At 37.1% G+C, this 17,411-nt stretch overlaps 1 protein-coding gene across 6 annotated transcripts in view; it reads right to left on the reverse strand.

Annotated features, from left to right (window-relative positions):
* The window catches only part of PPP4R1 (protein phosphatase 4 regulatory subunit 1), a 79,360-nt gene that overhangs the window by 12,639 nt on the left and 49,310 nt on the right, over window positions 1-17,411 (reverse strand). For all 6 annotated transcript variants that reach the window (XM_023647462.2, XM_023647461.2, XM_023647460.2 and 3 more), the window contains 4 exons: window positions 14,666-14,793; window positions 7,553-8,076; window positions 1,615-1,787; window positions 210-305 (listed from right to left, as the gene is read on the reverse strand). In XM_023647462.2, the coding sequence (XP_023503230.1) occupies window positions 210-305; window positions 1,615-1,787; window positions 7,553-8,076; window positions 14,666-14,793 (921 nt within the window). The remainder of the gene's footprint in view (window positions 1-209; window positions 306-1,614; window positions 1,788-7,552; window positions 8,077-14,665; window positions 14,794-17,411) is intronic.

Raw genomic sequence — 17,411 nt, forward strand, 5'->3', positions numbered from 1 at the left:
CGAGGGGACTCTGACCAAGGTGTGAGAAGAGGAACGTTTCTGCTTATATTTCACTACCCTATTATTTGAATTTTCTTATCACAAGTATGATACACTGAGTCTTAATTTCTAAAAAACTTCATTATAAGAAGGACCAAATTCAGTGAGAAATGGGTTTCAAAGCAGAATTAGCAACATCTACACAAAATAAAGCACTTTTTGTCACTTACCTGTACTTTAGATCTCCTCTCCTCATCAGGACTAAAACTGCTATTGGTGCTCAAGTCCGAATCATTGTGGATATAGCGAAGGGTGGAGTCCATATTCTGTCAGGAAAAAACATTTACTTAAAGAATTGTCCTGTCTGCAGGTTTCCTTCATTTAACTATCTTATCAAATGACTTACCTTTCAAGACTACCAAAAGATACAAATTCAGATAAATTCTTCACACTTTTAAAAGTTTATAAACCTACCTAACCTCATAAGAACTTCTGTTGCCTTAAATCAAACTTGCCGATTAGGTTGCTAAACGTGTGAAAATGAATTCCAGAGTGAAACTTACTAAAGAGTAAATTTAGAAGTAATTTTGAAACAGTTCAGATATCTAAAATTACCTTATTTATAAAACAGTATCTAGAAGGTGCTTTCAGTCAACTGTTTTAAAGGCCACAAGATGTTACATACAGTTTTTCTTCTATGTTTCTACTCTTGGCTATTTCTAATTTTACAAATATATTTTTTAACAGCCCCCAAAAAACCCCAAAACAAAACACTTTCTAAAATGCAATGGTATCATAGTGCTCAAATCTCCAGTGATGACAAGCGGCCACTTTCATCCTGATGCCAGTGCATTCTACAAGATTTCCAACTATACCAGATGTCACCTCTAAAAAGCAAAACAGAAATCCACTACCGTTCTAAGAACCCTCTTGCCATCCCCGTGTGTACACAGCCACTCTTTCCTGAGCTTATCATTTAAGCCACTGTGATCTGCAACCATTTGATTCTGGCAGTCAGTGGTGTATTCCTTCTCCCTGTTTATATAAACGAGGGAGAAGAAATACTGATACCAAACAATGCTGCCTTGGCGGGATGTCGTGGGAAATGAGGGGAGGATCATACAGAACAGCTCCAAGTACACAGCGAAGACAATGCTGGTGACAGTACCCACCCTCACACTCCAGAGTCCAGATATGCCACTGGCCCTCCGCAACATGGCCTCAAGTCCCGATCTTCTGCTCAGAACACTGTGTTGCTTGCTGCAGTGAAATGGTCCCATCAGAAACAAAGCACCTCTCCAAAAAGAAAAGGGAAGAGTTAATTATTCTTGATAAAGGGCTTTGTTTCCAGTAAGACTATTTCACTGCAGTAAGCTACATTAACGTTGCGGCTCCTCAACTGGTCATGTAGACAGGAACGGGATTTACTTTTCCAAGCACTGAACATGACACTTAATGTCACACAGATAGGATGTGGTGACAATTACTTTTATTTTAGATGCAAAGGGAGAGCTGAGAAAATGAGCAAGAAACAGAAGGTACTAACTAGACAATGATTAGCTACAACTATTCCCCAACAAAAAGACCTCTGATTCAAACTGCTCTCACTTGATACACACTCCATGGAGCCCTTACCTCCACAGCACTGCTGGCGAAAGGCACAGAGGCATCGGGACTCCTTCTGCAGTTTGCTAGTTCACTGACGCCCAGTGCATCCTGCGCATCACTTCTCTGTTCTGTACTGCTGGCCTCTTCAGGAGCATCCAGACTGGAAGCACGCAGTGCAGCAGACAGCACGTCCACTTGAGCTGTGGGGAAACGGCAAATGAGTGGCAGAATTACAACAAGCTGACAAGTTTTCTTCCCTTTGCATTATACATTATCAATGAAATGTATACTTTTTTGACACTGCCATCAAAAAGCTGGAAAAAAACTCTACTGTGGTGAATCATTAGTTCTCCAGGAGAAAAAGTAGAAAACTAATATGCTTTCACGAGATTAAAAATGTTTGTCTACTACTGTACATTATTCTGCGTTAGTATGAAAAGAGAAATGCTATCTAGTTTTGAAGGTGCTTCCAGTTTATTAAAAGGAGTCAATTTCAGTATAAGTTAACTATGTTTTGGTAGTGCATGAATCGAACTAACAAGGCTTACTTACTAATCTATTTTAGCAGAAGAGCAGTCACACAAACCCTGCCAACATAAAACAACGGTAATTACAAAGATTTTTGTTGCAGTTACATTTAAACATCTCATATCTTACTCTAGTTTATTTTATTCTTCTCTAATTCTTTTTGAAAATGAAATTAGTGAAATGTCTCAAACATAAAGATCCCAAATAAGCAGTGTGTTGCTTGCAGCAAGCCAAAATGATAACTTACCAAGGCGTGGTTCTTAACTCAGGCAAATAGCATTGTCTATGATTTGAGTTACTCCTTCATTATTGAAGTGATTCAAAACTAGGATTCTTCCTTCCCCCAAATAAATGAGAAATTTAGCAAAAAATATTGCTTAGCATTACTTAACAATCCAACTGGATGTTGAAAATAAAAAACTCATAAATTTTAACTTCAAATTTATTTAATACAAAGATTAGAAAGTGTGTGCCTACTCCAGTTAAAGATTATAAAAAAAGCAATCAGAGTAACTGTTTTATTAAGATAAGCTATTACTAAGCGGCAGCATTTATAAAATTCTAGCCTAAGTTCATTAGTTACCTGGCACTAGAGATACAAAAACATACAGGATGAGGCTTTATTCTATGAGGTCATTATTTGCTAAATTAAGTAAGTAAACTGAAGGTCTTAATCATGAAAAGTATCTTCATTCTTTTGAGGATTTCAGCTGCAATTTGTACTAATCCTTTTAATCACTTTCACTCCCCCTTTTGGAATCTTTTAATTTTCCAAAACGAAATCAAAATAGTACTAAAGGAGATTGCACAATACATAAAGGTTAAAATGTTTTGTCTCCCACAAAACGTACGGGGGTGTGTGTGTGTGTGTGAGTGATCGCTGACGCATCTCAATTCTGTTCCCTGGAAAATAACTAACAAATCAGAGCCTTTCACAGAAAATGCCTTTAAATAGATTACATACTTCTCTTTGTCTACATTAATTTTTATTTTTAGGTTTGTACCTTCATAAAAGTTTAAATGAGTTCATTGTGAAGTTACCTTTTTCAAAAATTGATATAAAGATCAAGAAGAGTGAGCCTAGTGCTGAATGCCGAGGAAAGCTGATGCTTACATTCTCCAGCCAGAGAATGAGGTAGAATCTAGTGCTTGGCTAATACGGAAACTTCAGCAGGATATACCACCATGCTGAATTTAAGAACGCTGAACACACAGGTCTTCACCAGACCCGCATTTTACTTACAGTGTGGACTGAAATCCCAGCACCAGAGCTCAATGAACCATGGATGTGAGAAACACAGTCCCTAGTGACTCATGCTCAGAAACAGGGACCACCTGGAAACTGAATTTTACACCTTCCCTGAACAAGCTGGTACAGCTGAGCTAAACCTTTATAATCTCTAACTCTTCCACAAACTAAACTGGTGGTTAGTCGCAAATTCCTAACAATCTGTTGATTTCAATCAGTGAACAATATGATTTTTTAATCATGACTGCTAAAAGGGTCTAATTCTTCTATTGAGCCTAAATTGGAAAGGAATCTTTGTTTTGTGAGCTTGGGCAGTTTTTCTTTTTGTAGTCTATGAACCTACCTACGGTAAATCAAGCTGGCATCAAGAACTCTACTGAGCCACTGCTCAGGTCCACTCCTGAAGCAGCCTGGCAATTCCAAATGCCAGGGACTCTGAAACTGCTCTAGAGGAAGACGGGAAAACCTCAAATTCCCTAGGTAAGTATTTTGGAAAAGGGGATCTTATACACCTTCATTTTTACTACTTCCCTTTCTGGCCTTCCATGTAGGATCTATTTCTGTTCTTATAACCAAGAAAGGGCTTTCTTTTTCTGACAGGAATATCTCATTCTAGTCCCTGGAAACACTTAAAACTTTTGACCAAAAATCTGCACACAAAAAAACCCCCTATCAAAGCTTCGAGGAAGGTAAGAGTTAAATTACAGGAGTGTGAAGCAAAGCCTGCCTTAAAAGAGAAAAAACAAGTCTTACTATTGTTTCCCACGGCACTGAACGGCAACATGGGCAAGCCCAGGTGAGCGGAGGCTTGGGAAGCTGGCTCGTGCTGCAGAGGGTACACCCTAAGGGGGTCCTCTGGGCGGGGCCTCCCCACAGCTCACCGCCCAACTGTCAAGAGAAAATGTACACATGCAACATAATGAGTTTAGTCCCCAGTCAGAATTTAGTTTCCAATTTTGGATTCAAGTTCTGCCTTTCAAAAAGGTAGATATTTTCTGACAGTTCGAAGGAAATGACTGCCTGCAATGGCAGAATTAGAAAAGGCATCCAAACTTAAGCTACAACCTTTAAAAACTCAAATCACCTTCCAGCACTACAGAAAACTAAGGCAGCATTACTGAAATTAACATACCCTCAGATTTCAATAAAATCAAATGCTTGAGAATTCTGCAGCCTAAGCAGCAAATGCCAACACGGCCCAGCGATGCTGTCCAGCAGCATGCGTGACGCACAGGCAGTTTAGCACTGCCTCACCTCCTGGGCTCTCTGAGGCTGCGATTTCTGCCGGGGTCACTGCTGCTCTACACCTAGCGCCTAGGAGAGGATCTGGCACATAGTAGGCCCTGCATAAGTAATGCTGAATGAAAGCCTTGGTCAACAGACATGTTATGGAAGGATCATCATCATGAACAGAAAAAATAACAGGACAAATTTACATCATGGCACATTTAAGAACTGATTAAATCAAAATAGAGTACTTGTATTGAAATCTCTCAACTGCAGCCTGTAAATTTACAATACAATTTTAAGTCAAACAGTATTAGCCATCTTCATATCCTGAAACTTATATGTACGTGTAGGTCTTTTTAAAAAGCAAACTATGGGGGCCGGCCTGGTGGCGTAGCAGTTAAGTTTGCACTTTCCACTTCGGCAGCCCAGGGTTCGCCGGTTTGGATCCCGGGTGCAGACAAGCCATGCTGTGGCAGGCATCCCACATATAAAGTAGAGGAAGATGGGCACGGATGTGAGCTCAGGGCCAATCTTCCTCAGCAAAAAAAGAGGAGCATTGGTGGTGGACGTTAGTTCAGGGCTAATCTTCCTCAAAAAAAAAAAAAAAAAAGCAAACTATCCATATTACCTTTAGCTTATTTTTAAAAAAAGAATTTAAAGTAGCATAGTCAATATTTCAGTTCCTATTTGTTGTGTGCTTACTATGTGTCAGAGAACTAGCAGGGACTGTAACACAGCGAGAGCTCCCAGAACAGGCTTAAAGTCCAGTTAACAAGCTTTTTTTCATGAAAATGGAGTATAATAACCCCAAAATATGAGTTCTTGAAGTTTGATCAACTGAATATAGCTTAAGTTGATAAATGATAATAAAATTTATTTAAACAAAAAGCTGAAAGCTGTAAAGACAAACATTTCTGAAGAGTTGACTGTCCTAAGCTGCACACACTCTCAGGTGTAATTCTCTGTCTCAATTCTCCTCATCTGGGGGTGGAAGAGAGTGGGAGGGATGGAGGCAGACTGTCAAACAAAACAAAAAGCTCAGTACTTGCTACATCATCAAGGTGCCATAAAATGCAGAATAGTGGTTCATGGAGGGTAAAAATCACTGACAGGAGCCACAACTGACGAATGAGTAAAGAAAGTAAAGCTGCAAGGTTTTCACAAAAAATAATCTGCCACGAGAGATAAAGAATAGGATTTTTTTTTTTTTAGGAAGATTAGCCCTGAGCTAACACCTGTTGCCAATCCTCTTTTTGCTGAAGAAGACTGGCCCTGAGCTAACATCTGAGTTCATCTTCCTGTTATTTTATATGTAGGACGCCTGCCTCAGCATGGCTTGACAAGCAGTGTGGAGGTCCACGCCCAGGATCCAATTGGTGAACCCAGGGCTACTGAAGCAGAGTGCACAAACGTAACCGCTGTGCCACTGGGCTGGCCCCAAGAATAGGATATTCTATTGAAAATATTCAGTCCTCTGTTCTTGCCCTTATTTCAGAATATAATAAAAAGGAATGGACTACTGATACATGCAACAACAACAGCGTAAATATCAAATACATTATGCTATATATTGCTTGATTCTATTTATGTGGCATTATGGAAAAGGCAAAATCACAGGGACAGAAAACAGATCAGTGGTTGGAAGGAAGGACTGACTAGAAAGGGGCACAAGGGAATGTTCTGGGGTGATGGAACTGTTCTGTATCTTCACTGCGGTGGTCACACACAACTGTACGTGTCTGCCAAAGTTCACAGAACTGTCCATTCAAAAGGCTGAATTTACTGATATAAATTAAATCCCAATAAACCTAGAAACAAGGTTAAAAAAATAAAATTGACCATCTGCCAGTTATATTAAAATAACTTTCAACAACCAAGGACATGAATTTACCTTTAGTCAAATCATTTACTTTTCTCCAAGTGTAAAATTATGATAGGAAATCTTTAAAAATCACAATAAATTAAAGCCAAATAACGATAACCGCTTACTTTACCACAACTGATGCAATTTGCAAAGTTTAGACACAGTAAGGTTTTGTATGTTTCAGAAGAATACTGAAGATATCACTTTATCTGCTTTAAAAATGTTTATACTTCCTAACACTGAGAAAACTGACAGTTCAGAAACTTTAGTTTTTGGAACCAGGAAAAAAAATCCACAAAGTGATATAAGATCTGAAGACTTGTAGTTGTGGGATTTTTCAGAACTGTTCTTTCTTTTAAATAACACTGCAGCTTTCACTGAATGGCTGTGCAGAGTCATCGGGAAGGCCGCGGTCTTCAGAGGAGCAGAAAGAACACTGCATCAGGTTCCAGCCCCACGGACCTGAAAGCAGCTCCAAGCCCAGCAAGCGCAAGAACTGCTCCAGGACATCTCATTCCCGCCCCGACTGACTCAGAACACACCTTCCACTTAGCAGGAGGCAACTGCTTATTCAAGAAAGAACCACCTCGAAAGCTGTTGTTCACAATGAACTAGTCTAGGTGATACATGTGTAACCCAATGGAAAAAAGTCAAAACTGAGAAACAAAGTTGTGAGCGTCCACGGCTCTTAAAACATCATATTCGACAAGAAAATAGATAACTTTGTTTACTGTTAATATAGTCTTTCCTCAAAAAAGAACACTGCACCCGCTGCTATTTTATAAAAAACCTAATGAGACCCAGAACAAAAGAGTTAAGGCTCAAGATTTACAACTGTAAACGTACAACCTTTGTTTGAATGACTGCGACAATTTCAGAGTGATTTGTGAATCAACAAATCTGTATATGCTACAGTTACGAACACAGTGATTAGCTTATCAACAAAACTTCCTAAAAATCAGATTTATCATATTCATCAACATAAGAATACATAACAACATAATGGTCAAAAAAATCTTTTAAAGGCAATTTTTCTGGAAAAATAACATTTTATATCAGCTTTAGAATAAAGAACTTGACTGACTCTCCCATACCTTTAACATCTGGATCATCAATATGTGGCTCTAGGTTTTCTATCATTTCTTCAAGCTCCTTTCTGGTGGCCATGGTGATACTTGGAGAACCCGGGGTGGGGACTTCAGGTGCTGCTTCTGCTGTTTCTGGGCTGAATTTATCCTCAGAGCCCTGTTCAAGCTCTACGTCTAGATCTATCTCAGGAAGAGGAGTCCTCCAGAAATGGAAGGAGTTGTACAATTCCTGATCTAAGAGAGCTGAATCTTGTGAACTGGTGCCAACTTCTGGCCGTAATGTAGATTTGTGGTTACCAGGTTTTTTATCATTCTCATTACTAGCGGCTTCCTGATGAGACTCTGAGGACAAAGTACAAAGTAAAGAGCTGTCCACTGAAACACTTATTTCACCTGGAGATTTGCTGGATGTTTCAGCATCATCTTCCATCGTGCTTTCCAGTTTGACACTGGAATTACTAGTACTGGGATCTGCAGTAACATCCTCTGGCCTGATTAGTATATCCTCTGGAACTTCTTGATCTCTGATCCTTTTATTGTTTCATTTGGGGGAAAAAAATGAAAGTATAAAAATAATTACTGAAAAAAAATCAATGAAAGATACTACACAAAGCATTTAGATAAGTTAAAATATTAAAAATTAGATTATCTGTACAATTGAGTAGTTTATATCTATTACTGATAATGCTTCTTTTTCCATCAGTAGTTGTGTTCAGAAATGTAAACATCTGTTGAGTGTAAGTCTGGATCTTAAAGCATTACATATTAGTTGGCTAAGAGAACATTTAAGAACCCTGGGATTCTACAATGCAATGTGAATTTCAATAATAAAAAAACTAAAGAAAAATAGTAGAAAGATAAATTTCTACAACACATTTTAAGACAGACACATTATAAAAATTATCTGAATTTTAAGATTACGGTATTGCCACTCTGCTCCAATGACATTGAAAAGTTGAGAATTAAAACCTATTTGTTTACATAAAAAAATAGAAAAACTAAACCTTCACACAGCATTAGAAAAGATCCTTATCTACTACCTCACAAAACACATTAAAATCCACTTCAATGTAAATAAAAAGTTATTTTTATTTCTTCCATACTTTCCAGCTCTACTTCCAAAGGTTTTCCCAAAATGGAGTCATGACTTAATTGACAAGGACAGATGGTGCGAGTCCCTCCATCAAGCCCATGGGCGGCCGCCACCCGCTAGCTACACTGAAGCACCACAGGAGGTGGGACGTCCATCTCCTCTATTTCATTTGACTCAATTAAATTTAACAAACATGTACTGAGCACCTACTAGGAGCCAGGAAATGATACCGATATTGCAGATTCAGATGTGATGAGATGTAGCTCTTGCTCGGGACATTACAATTAGGGGCAAATAGGAGAAATGAACATATCAGCAAACAATCCCCAGAGCGGTAAGTTCAGATGGATGCACAACGAACAAGCACAGCAGAGACGGGAGTTGAAATGAAAAGGTTTTAGAGGAAATGACATGAGTTGTGTTTAGAAGAACTAACAAATGTTCATGACACTAAGGGAACAAAACGTATTCAAAGAAGAAAATAGCACATGCAAAGGTAAAAGTGACAGAAGTGTAACATTCAGAAAATAGCAATGAGTTTATCGTGGCTAAGAGAAGGAAAGGATGGACAACAAGAATGAAAAACTTCGCAGGAACCACTGTACTCCATACTAAATACCTCTACAATTTATCCTATGGACTACAGGAAATAATGTAGGAATTAAGCGAATTACATTTCTAGATGAAATTTTTTTGAAAGACCATTCTGGAAGTAGTATGGAAAATGGGTTGGAGGTAAGACAGGAGGCAGGAATTACAGAAGAACAGGTGAGAGACAGTGATGACTTTCTGAATGAATGCAGTGTTCTGGGTGCCACAGAAAAAGCGAACACATTCAAATGATGACAAAACCAATAGGATCTGTTTACTATGGCATGCTGGAGATGACAAAGGGAGGCATCTAGGAAGATTTCCAGTAAGAGCAACTGAATAGATGCTGGTAGTACCAACTAAAAGCGAAAAATGCAAGAACAGTTTAATGAGAAAGCTAACGAGTTTCAGTTCGGGCAGGCTGAGTTAGGTATCTATTTCAAATTCTAGGTGGTGATGTGCATGGGAACTGGGCAGACACTGGAGACAGATTTGGAGGTCATGAACTCAGAAGGACATGCGCAGGGCTTAGATGTGTACGAGGCAAGAAATACGAATGAAGGAAAACACAACAGTTGTGTAGAAAGAAGTCAAGGCATTTTTCTTGTATAAAAGGATGGTAAAGATGAGCATATTTTTAGGCTTAGAGAAAGAGGTTAGAAGAGATGAAGGAATTGACATAGGAGACTGAAGAAATAACTGATAAAGCAATGTCTTTCTGAGAAGAAAGGATATGGGCTGAACAACACAGGCAGACAGAGTAAATGAGTGAAGAGAGACCTCTTTCTAAGAAAGATGAAAGGGAAATAAGGATAGATATATATGTAAGTTTGTAAGCTGAGTGCAGGGGAAAAACTAAGGTGCTCCTTTGAAACATTATGTGCCTTTAGATATACCCAATAAAAGATATTAAAGAGGAGGCTTCCTAGGACTGTGCAAACAGAAGGGGACGTTAACGCCTATGTAACACCCCAGTTCAAAAGCCACGATACGTGTTCTCATGAAATTACCACCTTCCCTCTGATTAGGCTTCAACTCATAGTAATGTTCATACTGTTTCAGAAACATATTTTTAAAAAAATTTAAAATACAGATAAAAATATTTAATAAGTCATCTGAAAACATACCACACAGTGATAGCATTCTAAATTCTGGTGTTTATCTTCCACCTTATAACTACAAAATACATAGAATGCACATGCAGTAAAATTGTTACGACTATGACAGAACTGGACTGCAAGCTCTTAGATTCTTATCCCAATGCTGGCATTACATTAATATCAAACTCTGAGCCTTTTAAGGACTCAAGATTCCACAATTACTCCTTATTCATAAAAATGGGGGATTGGCCTAGATGACCGATAAGATCATTTCCCTCTCCAAAATAGTTCTTGAAGCTAGTCCTATTACACAAAATGAATGTCTTCTATATGTGCATGAATTATATAATATTTTCCAATCATGTTTGTCCTTATTCAAAGTTTTTTTTGTTTTCTTTTAAAGAACATTAGTGGGATAACTGGTGAGATTTGAATGAAGTCTCTAGATTAGATGAAAATATTACATCTATGTTAATTTCTTAATTTTGATAATTGGACAGCAGTTCTGTATTAATGTCTGTGTTTTGAGGAGATACACAATGAAATATTTAAGAAAAGTAAAAAAAAATCCTATCTAAAATTTATTCTAAAAGAATTGAGAAAGAAGAAGAATAAAGCAAGTATGGGAAAACTTTAACATTTGGAGAATCTGGATGAAGGGTATCTGGATCCTTTGTGCTATTTTTGCAGTTTTTCTGATATCGTGAAAACGAAATTTTAAAAATTACAGTAACAAGATATTCTCTGGTGGGATGGGGAGCAAATGTGTAAAACTTGTAAGACTTCATCTATTATCTGATGAATTTAAGAAACTTCCATTTAAAATACACAAAAAGAACCCAGTTAAAAAGCCATTCAGTAGGTAAAACTATGCCAAGGGTCTGGAGTTCTTTGATCTCTCTCACCATAGTATTAACATTAAATTTTAACATTCTTAGCAGGAAAAAAAAAGAATGACCGGCAAAGCCATTCTGTCTGTCTAATGTAAAATTACTAGTCTGTCCAAACTTAAAGCTCCTAGTACGGTTTTAAAGAGACAAAAATTTTTTCCTAGTATTAGATTCTGGGAAGCATTACTACATGGATGAATAACAGTTGCTTTAAACTGTCAAAAATATAAATCCTCTAAATACTGATTTTTTCTGGAGCTGGATAATAGTCAATGCAAGATCAAGCTGCTAAATGCCAAAATTCTGATATTCTTAACTGGCAGACTTTCAAATGCTATTATACAAGCAAAGACTGTTTTGAAAATTGAGGAGACTTAAGATTCTGCATAACGAGAGAATTATCCTATCTCCTAAGAGATTGCAGGAAACAAGAACACCAGAGAGTAGGCCAGAAATTTCTCTCCAAAAGAACCTTAAGTTTCCTTTAGTGTCTACATAACTTTACAGGTAATATCTTCAGAGTTCTTGACTAAACACCACAGGCCTAGGAAAATAAGTACCTGTATTTCAAGGAGAAAATGACAGGTGGAGCGTCTGGTTAAAGCAGCACTGTACCCTGAGATGAAAGCAAAGAACGCTCCAAGACACATCTTTAAAATACTGTGAATTAACTAAGTGAAGGGTTAACACCAATGAAACGCTTCCAAATGCTTACCAATATCAACCAATTTACTTTCACATAGTTGGCATTAAGTTAAACTGACAAAAACCAGCATAAATGGTTTAGTTACTTAAGGCTTTTGAGATTAAATCCATTCTTTTCTTACAATAATTCATTCAAGATTTATGATGTGCCAACCACATGCCAGGCCCAGTGAAGGGGTTAATATACACAAAGATAAAGAACTCGATGGCTACGCTCGAGGGACTTGTAGTCTACAGGATGATATATGCAAACATACAATTAAGATGATGATTACAATTAGTGCTCTCTTTCCAGTGCTCTTGATGGCTGAGACACAAAAGCTCTGAACTTCCTGAAAAACTCAGGAAAAGGTTCATGGAGCTGGTGAGTCTAGAGAGAGGAAACACGCTGACATTCACTTTGTTAATGTGAGTATGGACGCAACAGGACGGCTTCCCAAACGGACAGCAGGGAGAACCAAAAGAACACAGAGCACTCAGAGAATAACATAATCATTGGTTTCACTAAATAGAAAATAGAATGCTTATTTTACGTAATTTAAAAATACAAATTTGAGTGTTTAACTCTGCTTCGGGAAGTAGCTTTCATTAACACCTTCAAAGAAGCATTAATAGCTTGATCAAGGGTGACCGAAAGATAAATCTGGTATATAAAGTCAGAGGTTTATAATCAATAAAAGCTTCAAAGAGTATTAAGGGCTATTAAATGTTTCCAGGATCAGATGAAACACTATATAATAAATAAACAGTAGTGGAAATATATTGCCCAAAACTTGCTTACTTTGTAAGATATTTCTTCAAGAAATCTGAATTCTAGGAAACTAAGAGGACCTTGAGAGCAGGAACCAAATTCTACATTTCTGTCTACAATAGCTGGTTCATAGTAGGTGCTCAATTAATTTTTGCATACTCAATCAATCTTAAATAACAAAACAACAGTTTTAAGAGTTTAAAACAAAAGCCATTGCAGTATTTAAGAGAGGGTAAACAAACTAATGGCTCTGACATTAATGATATACAGGACTACTCTTTTTGAAGCTAGGAAGGAAACTATACAAAAGCTTTTACAATATTTAACACAACTCCTTCCTTAGGTAGGAACTCTCTCTTCCCTCTCCTACACCATTAACATAATTCAATAAAGTCTAATAATATAGTGAAAATCCAATGCTACAAATACTATTGATTTGACATTAAGAAATACCTCATGACAATGGAAGAGGAATTAAGGTTTGTAGCTAAAAGATAATTACGTTTAAATAGCTCTTCCAATAATGATCTATACCGGCAGCCAGCAAAACTACCAGCCATGATAGCCACACAAACTCTTTTTGTCAATCAAGTTTTATGGGCACACAGCCAGGCCCACCCAATGACATACTGTCTATGGCTGCTTTCTCACTGCAAAGGCAGAGCTGAGCAGCTGTGACAGAGACCCAAAGCATTTATTATTTGGCCTTTGACAGAAAATTTGCTGACCCTTGTCCTATACAATTCTCTGTAAATTTGTCTCTTCACTCACTAGACTCTGCAGATTTAAAAATAAATAAAAGTTACATAATAGTCTTTGTACAATTAGATAATGAAAAGGTATGTGGACTTTAAAAACGAAAAATAGAGAACACTTCCCCCCTTCATCATTTTTGTCAAACTCCTTGCAGCAGCTGTTTTCAAAAGAACTGACAGACTTTGCTTGCTAGGAAGACAGGCTTAGAGTGATTTTTCTTCCTTTACAAAAAACAGTACCTCAGGTTTGTTTGGCTATTCAGCAGGACAGTAGGAGAACAGGCAAAAAGGTAAAACAAGGCAGCAGAGAAGAAAGGAAGAACTGCCAAATCAAAACACCAAGAAAGCAAATACCACAGTATCAAGACCTACAGAAGAAAACGTCCATTAGCATCATGACAAGGGAGGGGCAAGACACTACGGTAACTCAAGCATTACAACAGGGACTGTTTCAAGAACAGCTACTATATTATTTCAAGTGCACGCCTGTAAAAGTTCGTGCGTATTTCCCACGCACTACATTAGGTTAGAATAATTTTTTCCCTATGTATATAATAAATTTTAAAAACTAAAACAAAACTTTTTAATGCAAAAAATTTTAGAACAAAAATCAGAGTTGTCTTCTTTAAGCTTTATTTTAAAATTTGGTTGCCCTATTAGATTAATACACTTAAAATTGGTATTCTAGTTAAAAAGTACAGTAGTTTGGTGCTAACCATTAAAATACTTTCCCCGTACCTAAGAGATTACAATTATCATTCTGCAGACAGAATCCAAGATCCACAATTAAATCGACTGACTGAAAGGAATAATAATAGTAAGAAGTTGACTATGTACTAAAACATATTCCTAAATTAGGTTTCACTCCTTAAAAACAAACCCTTCAAACTGCATAACCATTATCTTACATTCTAAATGTCAACAGATTATTTATGAGTTATGTAACTTATTAAACTTACCCAAAAATTATTATCCAATCTACCATTTATAGTTTTCTACGTGCCCAGCATCAAGCCAAGTGTGTTACATACATCTTCATCTTCTCATTTAATATATAACTAACCAAAGAGGTGTTTAACAAATATATTTAAAATAAAACTCCATAAAAATATTTACCAATTTTTATAATTAAGAGAAATAGTAAACTCTCCAAAAGGACAATTATAAAATAGCGGAAATGAAAAAAATGTTCACAAGCAGTAAAACTGGAATGCAAAGTTTTAAAAAATTATACCTATTTTTGTCTTCTACTGACGTATCTTCTGAACTTTTGCTTTCTTCTTTAAAATACTGGCCTGAGCTAGATGGGTTAGCGAAAGTAGATATGAAAGGCCCCAGAGACTGGAAGGCCGCTTGGCGAACCTGGGAAGGAAAAAGGACAGTAACAAAACATAAAAATAAGGGGTTATTAAGCTACTTTCCACACACTGAAGGATGGTTACGATAATAACAGTTTTTCTAAAAGAAACCCAGATTCAGAACTATAAATCATTCTTCAGCTAAGATTCAAAATTCTTTATAAACAATTTTTTTTTCTTTCGATTTTTTAAATCCTGGCTTGAATATTTAAACCATGAGAATATGAATATGAGATCCTATAAAACACGTGCATGGAACAAAACTAAAGAAAGTCCTGTTGTGTTATCAAGAACAAAAAAAGTGAAAAAAACCAAGATTGCCAAACAGAAAAAATAAAGAAATAAAGTCAACAAAATGTGATAAATCTACGTTTTCAGGTAGGAAAGACTGTAATTTGCTCACTACAAGAAGCAAGACAGCTGTACCAGAACTATGCACACAGTCATCAGAAATATAATACTGACTTAAAATACACTTCACAAAAACCTGGAAGCATATACTACTGTTATCAATGAATATCTCAAGTAGGAGAGTTGAAAAGGAGGTTATAGAATTTTACCTTGCATCATCTTCTTGTATTATTTTTGTAACCAAGATTTAAAAAACAATTTGGAAAGGAGAGGTTTTACGAGAGGATGTAGAATCTGACAAAGCAACTGCGATGGGAAAAGCTACAAACCAATTTCTCTCAGATTAGGCCTTTTAGGCATAGCAATAACCTTTTCCCAAGTTTTAAAATGAGGATTACATGATATGTGTAAATTTTACAAAGGCAAATACATGTAAGGATGCCTATTATTGGTATTCATCTACTTGGAGAGGCATATACAAAATGATTCAATTGTTTCAAAAAAGGGCTAGAATTATATGCACGATAGCAAAAAAGAACAGTGTGTATGTGTGAACTTACAGATTTTTTCCCCTTTATAGTCAATAAACATTACTTCCTTAAAAGTATAAAAGGTAACTTTCAAAACTATATGCATGAATTTAGTCTACTCTGATTAGTGTGAAAACTCTGAGCTTGTCTCAAATAGACATAGGATTTATATATACCTCAAATGACTGAGATTTAAGGAGCTCTTCATTTTAATATAAACATGTTCCCAAATTAACAGGAAATATTGAATGTTATGGAGCCCAAACAATGACAAAGTACTGAAAGTTTAAAAATGAAAACTTGAAATAAGCTACAGAGTCTTTTCTAACAATCTTATATAAGATAACTATAAAAACATTAAAATAGTACCAAGGCTTAACTGTCTTTCTCTATACGTAGACTTTGTTTTGAAAACGAATGTGGTAAGGTCCTGAGCTCAACTTCTGGAATGACATTGTAAGGAACTCCACTGACACACTCCCCAGTGTCACTGAGGAAATGGGTGAAAGTGGGAAAAAAAACCCCACCATTCAACACCTCTAGAATCAGTCCTAAGGGCAAACAACAAATGAAGGACAATCTATTCAAGAAAATCTACAAAACTTGAGTAAAAAAAAGCTGAGAGTCTGTGGTATTTGAACTAAGACCAGCCCAGGGAGGCACAGCCTCCACTCCAGACCATCGCAGCCAAGAACACTAGGCTCCTTTCCCCCAGCTCCCAGCCAGAGGGCCTTCTCATGCTGTGCCCACCTACCTGTTGCTGAGGCCGGGTCCTGGGCAAATGCAGTGGCGAGGGGTGGCTCCCTTCTTCTGCCCAGTGCCCATTAGAGGAATGGTGGCTCTACCTTGGACATGGCTCAGAATACTGGGGCCCCAACAGCCTTGGCCCCAGCTTGTGAGGCCAGGAAAGACAAGCCAACAGAAGCTCAGGCTGCTGGCCCTCCCATTCCTGCCAAAATGCTGTCATCCCAAGGGTGGCTGTGGGCATACTCAAAGCTGAACCTCTTGGAAGGAGGAAGTAAGAGTCCACTAAAGTATTCCAACTAGTCACTAAACAAACAAGCAATTAACAGTAAGCCCCAGAGAGGAGTACCAGTACCCAAATTTGCTACAATATAGTATCCAAAATGTCCAGTCTTTAACAAAACATTACGAGGCATGCAAAGGAACAGAAAAGTATGATCCACACAGTTAAAAAAAATTAGGTAACAAACTCTGTGTGAGAACAATAAGATGTTGGACACGACAGAAAAAACTTCAAAGTAGCCATTATACATTGTTCATGGAACTAAAGGAAAGCGTGATTAAAGACGTAAAGAGGACAATGTCATATCAAATAAAGAATATTAAAAAAGAGACAGAAATTATAAAGAGAACCAAAAGGAAATTCTGGAGCTGAAAAGCACTGTAACTAAAATAAAAAACTGACGACATGAACTCAACAGTAGATCTGAACTGGCAGAGAAAAGAATTAGTCAACTCAACGTATATCAATACAGATTATGCAAGCCAAAGAATAGAGAGAAAAACGAAAATAAGGAAAAATGAACAGAGCCTTAGAAAAATGTGAGACACCAACATACGTGTAATGAGACTACCACAAGGAGAGAAGAGAGAGAGAAAAGAGAAGACAAAATATTTGAAGAAATGATGGCTCAAAATTTCACAAATTTATTAAAAATCAATAACCCACACATCCAGGAAGCTCAACAAGTAGGATAAACTAAAAGAAATCTACAAA

This window comes from Equus caballus, chromosome 8, assembly GCF_041296265.1.
Source record: "Equus caballus isolate H_3958 breed thoroughbred chromosome 8, TB-T2T, whole genome shotgun sequence".
Classification (NCBI taxonomy): Eukaryota; Metazoa; Chordata; class Mammalia; order Perissodactyla; family Equidae; genus Equus; species Equus caballus.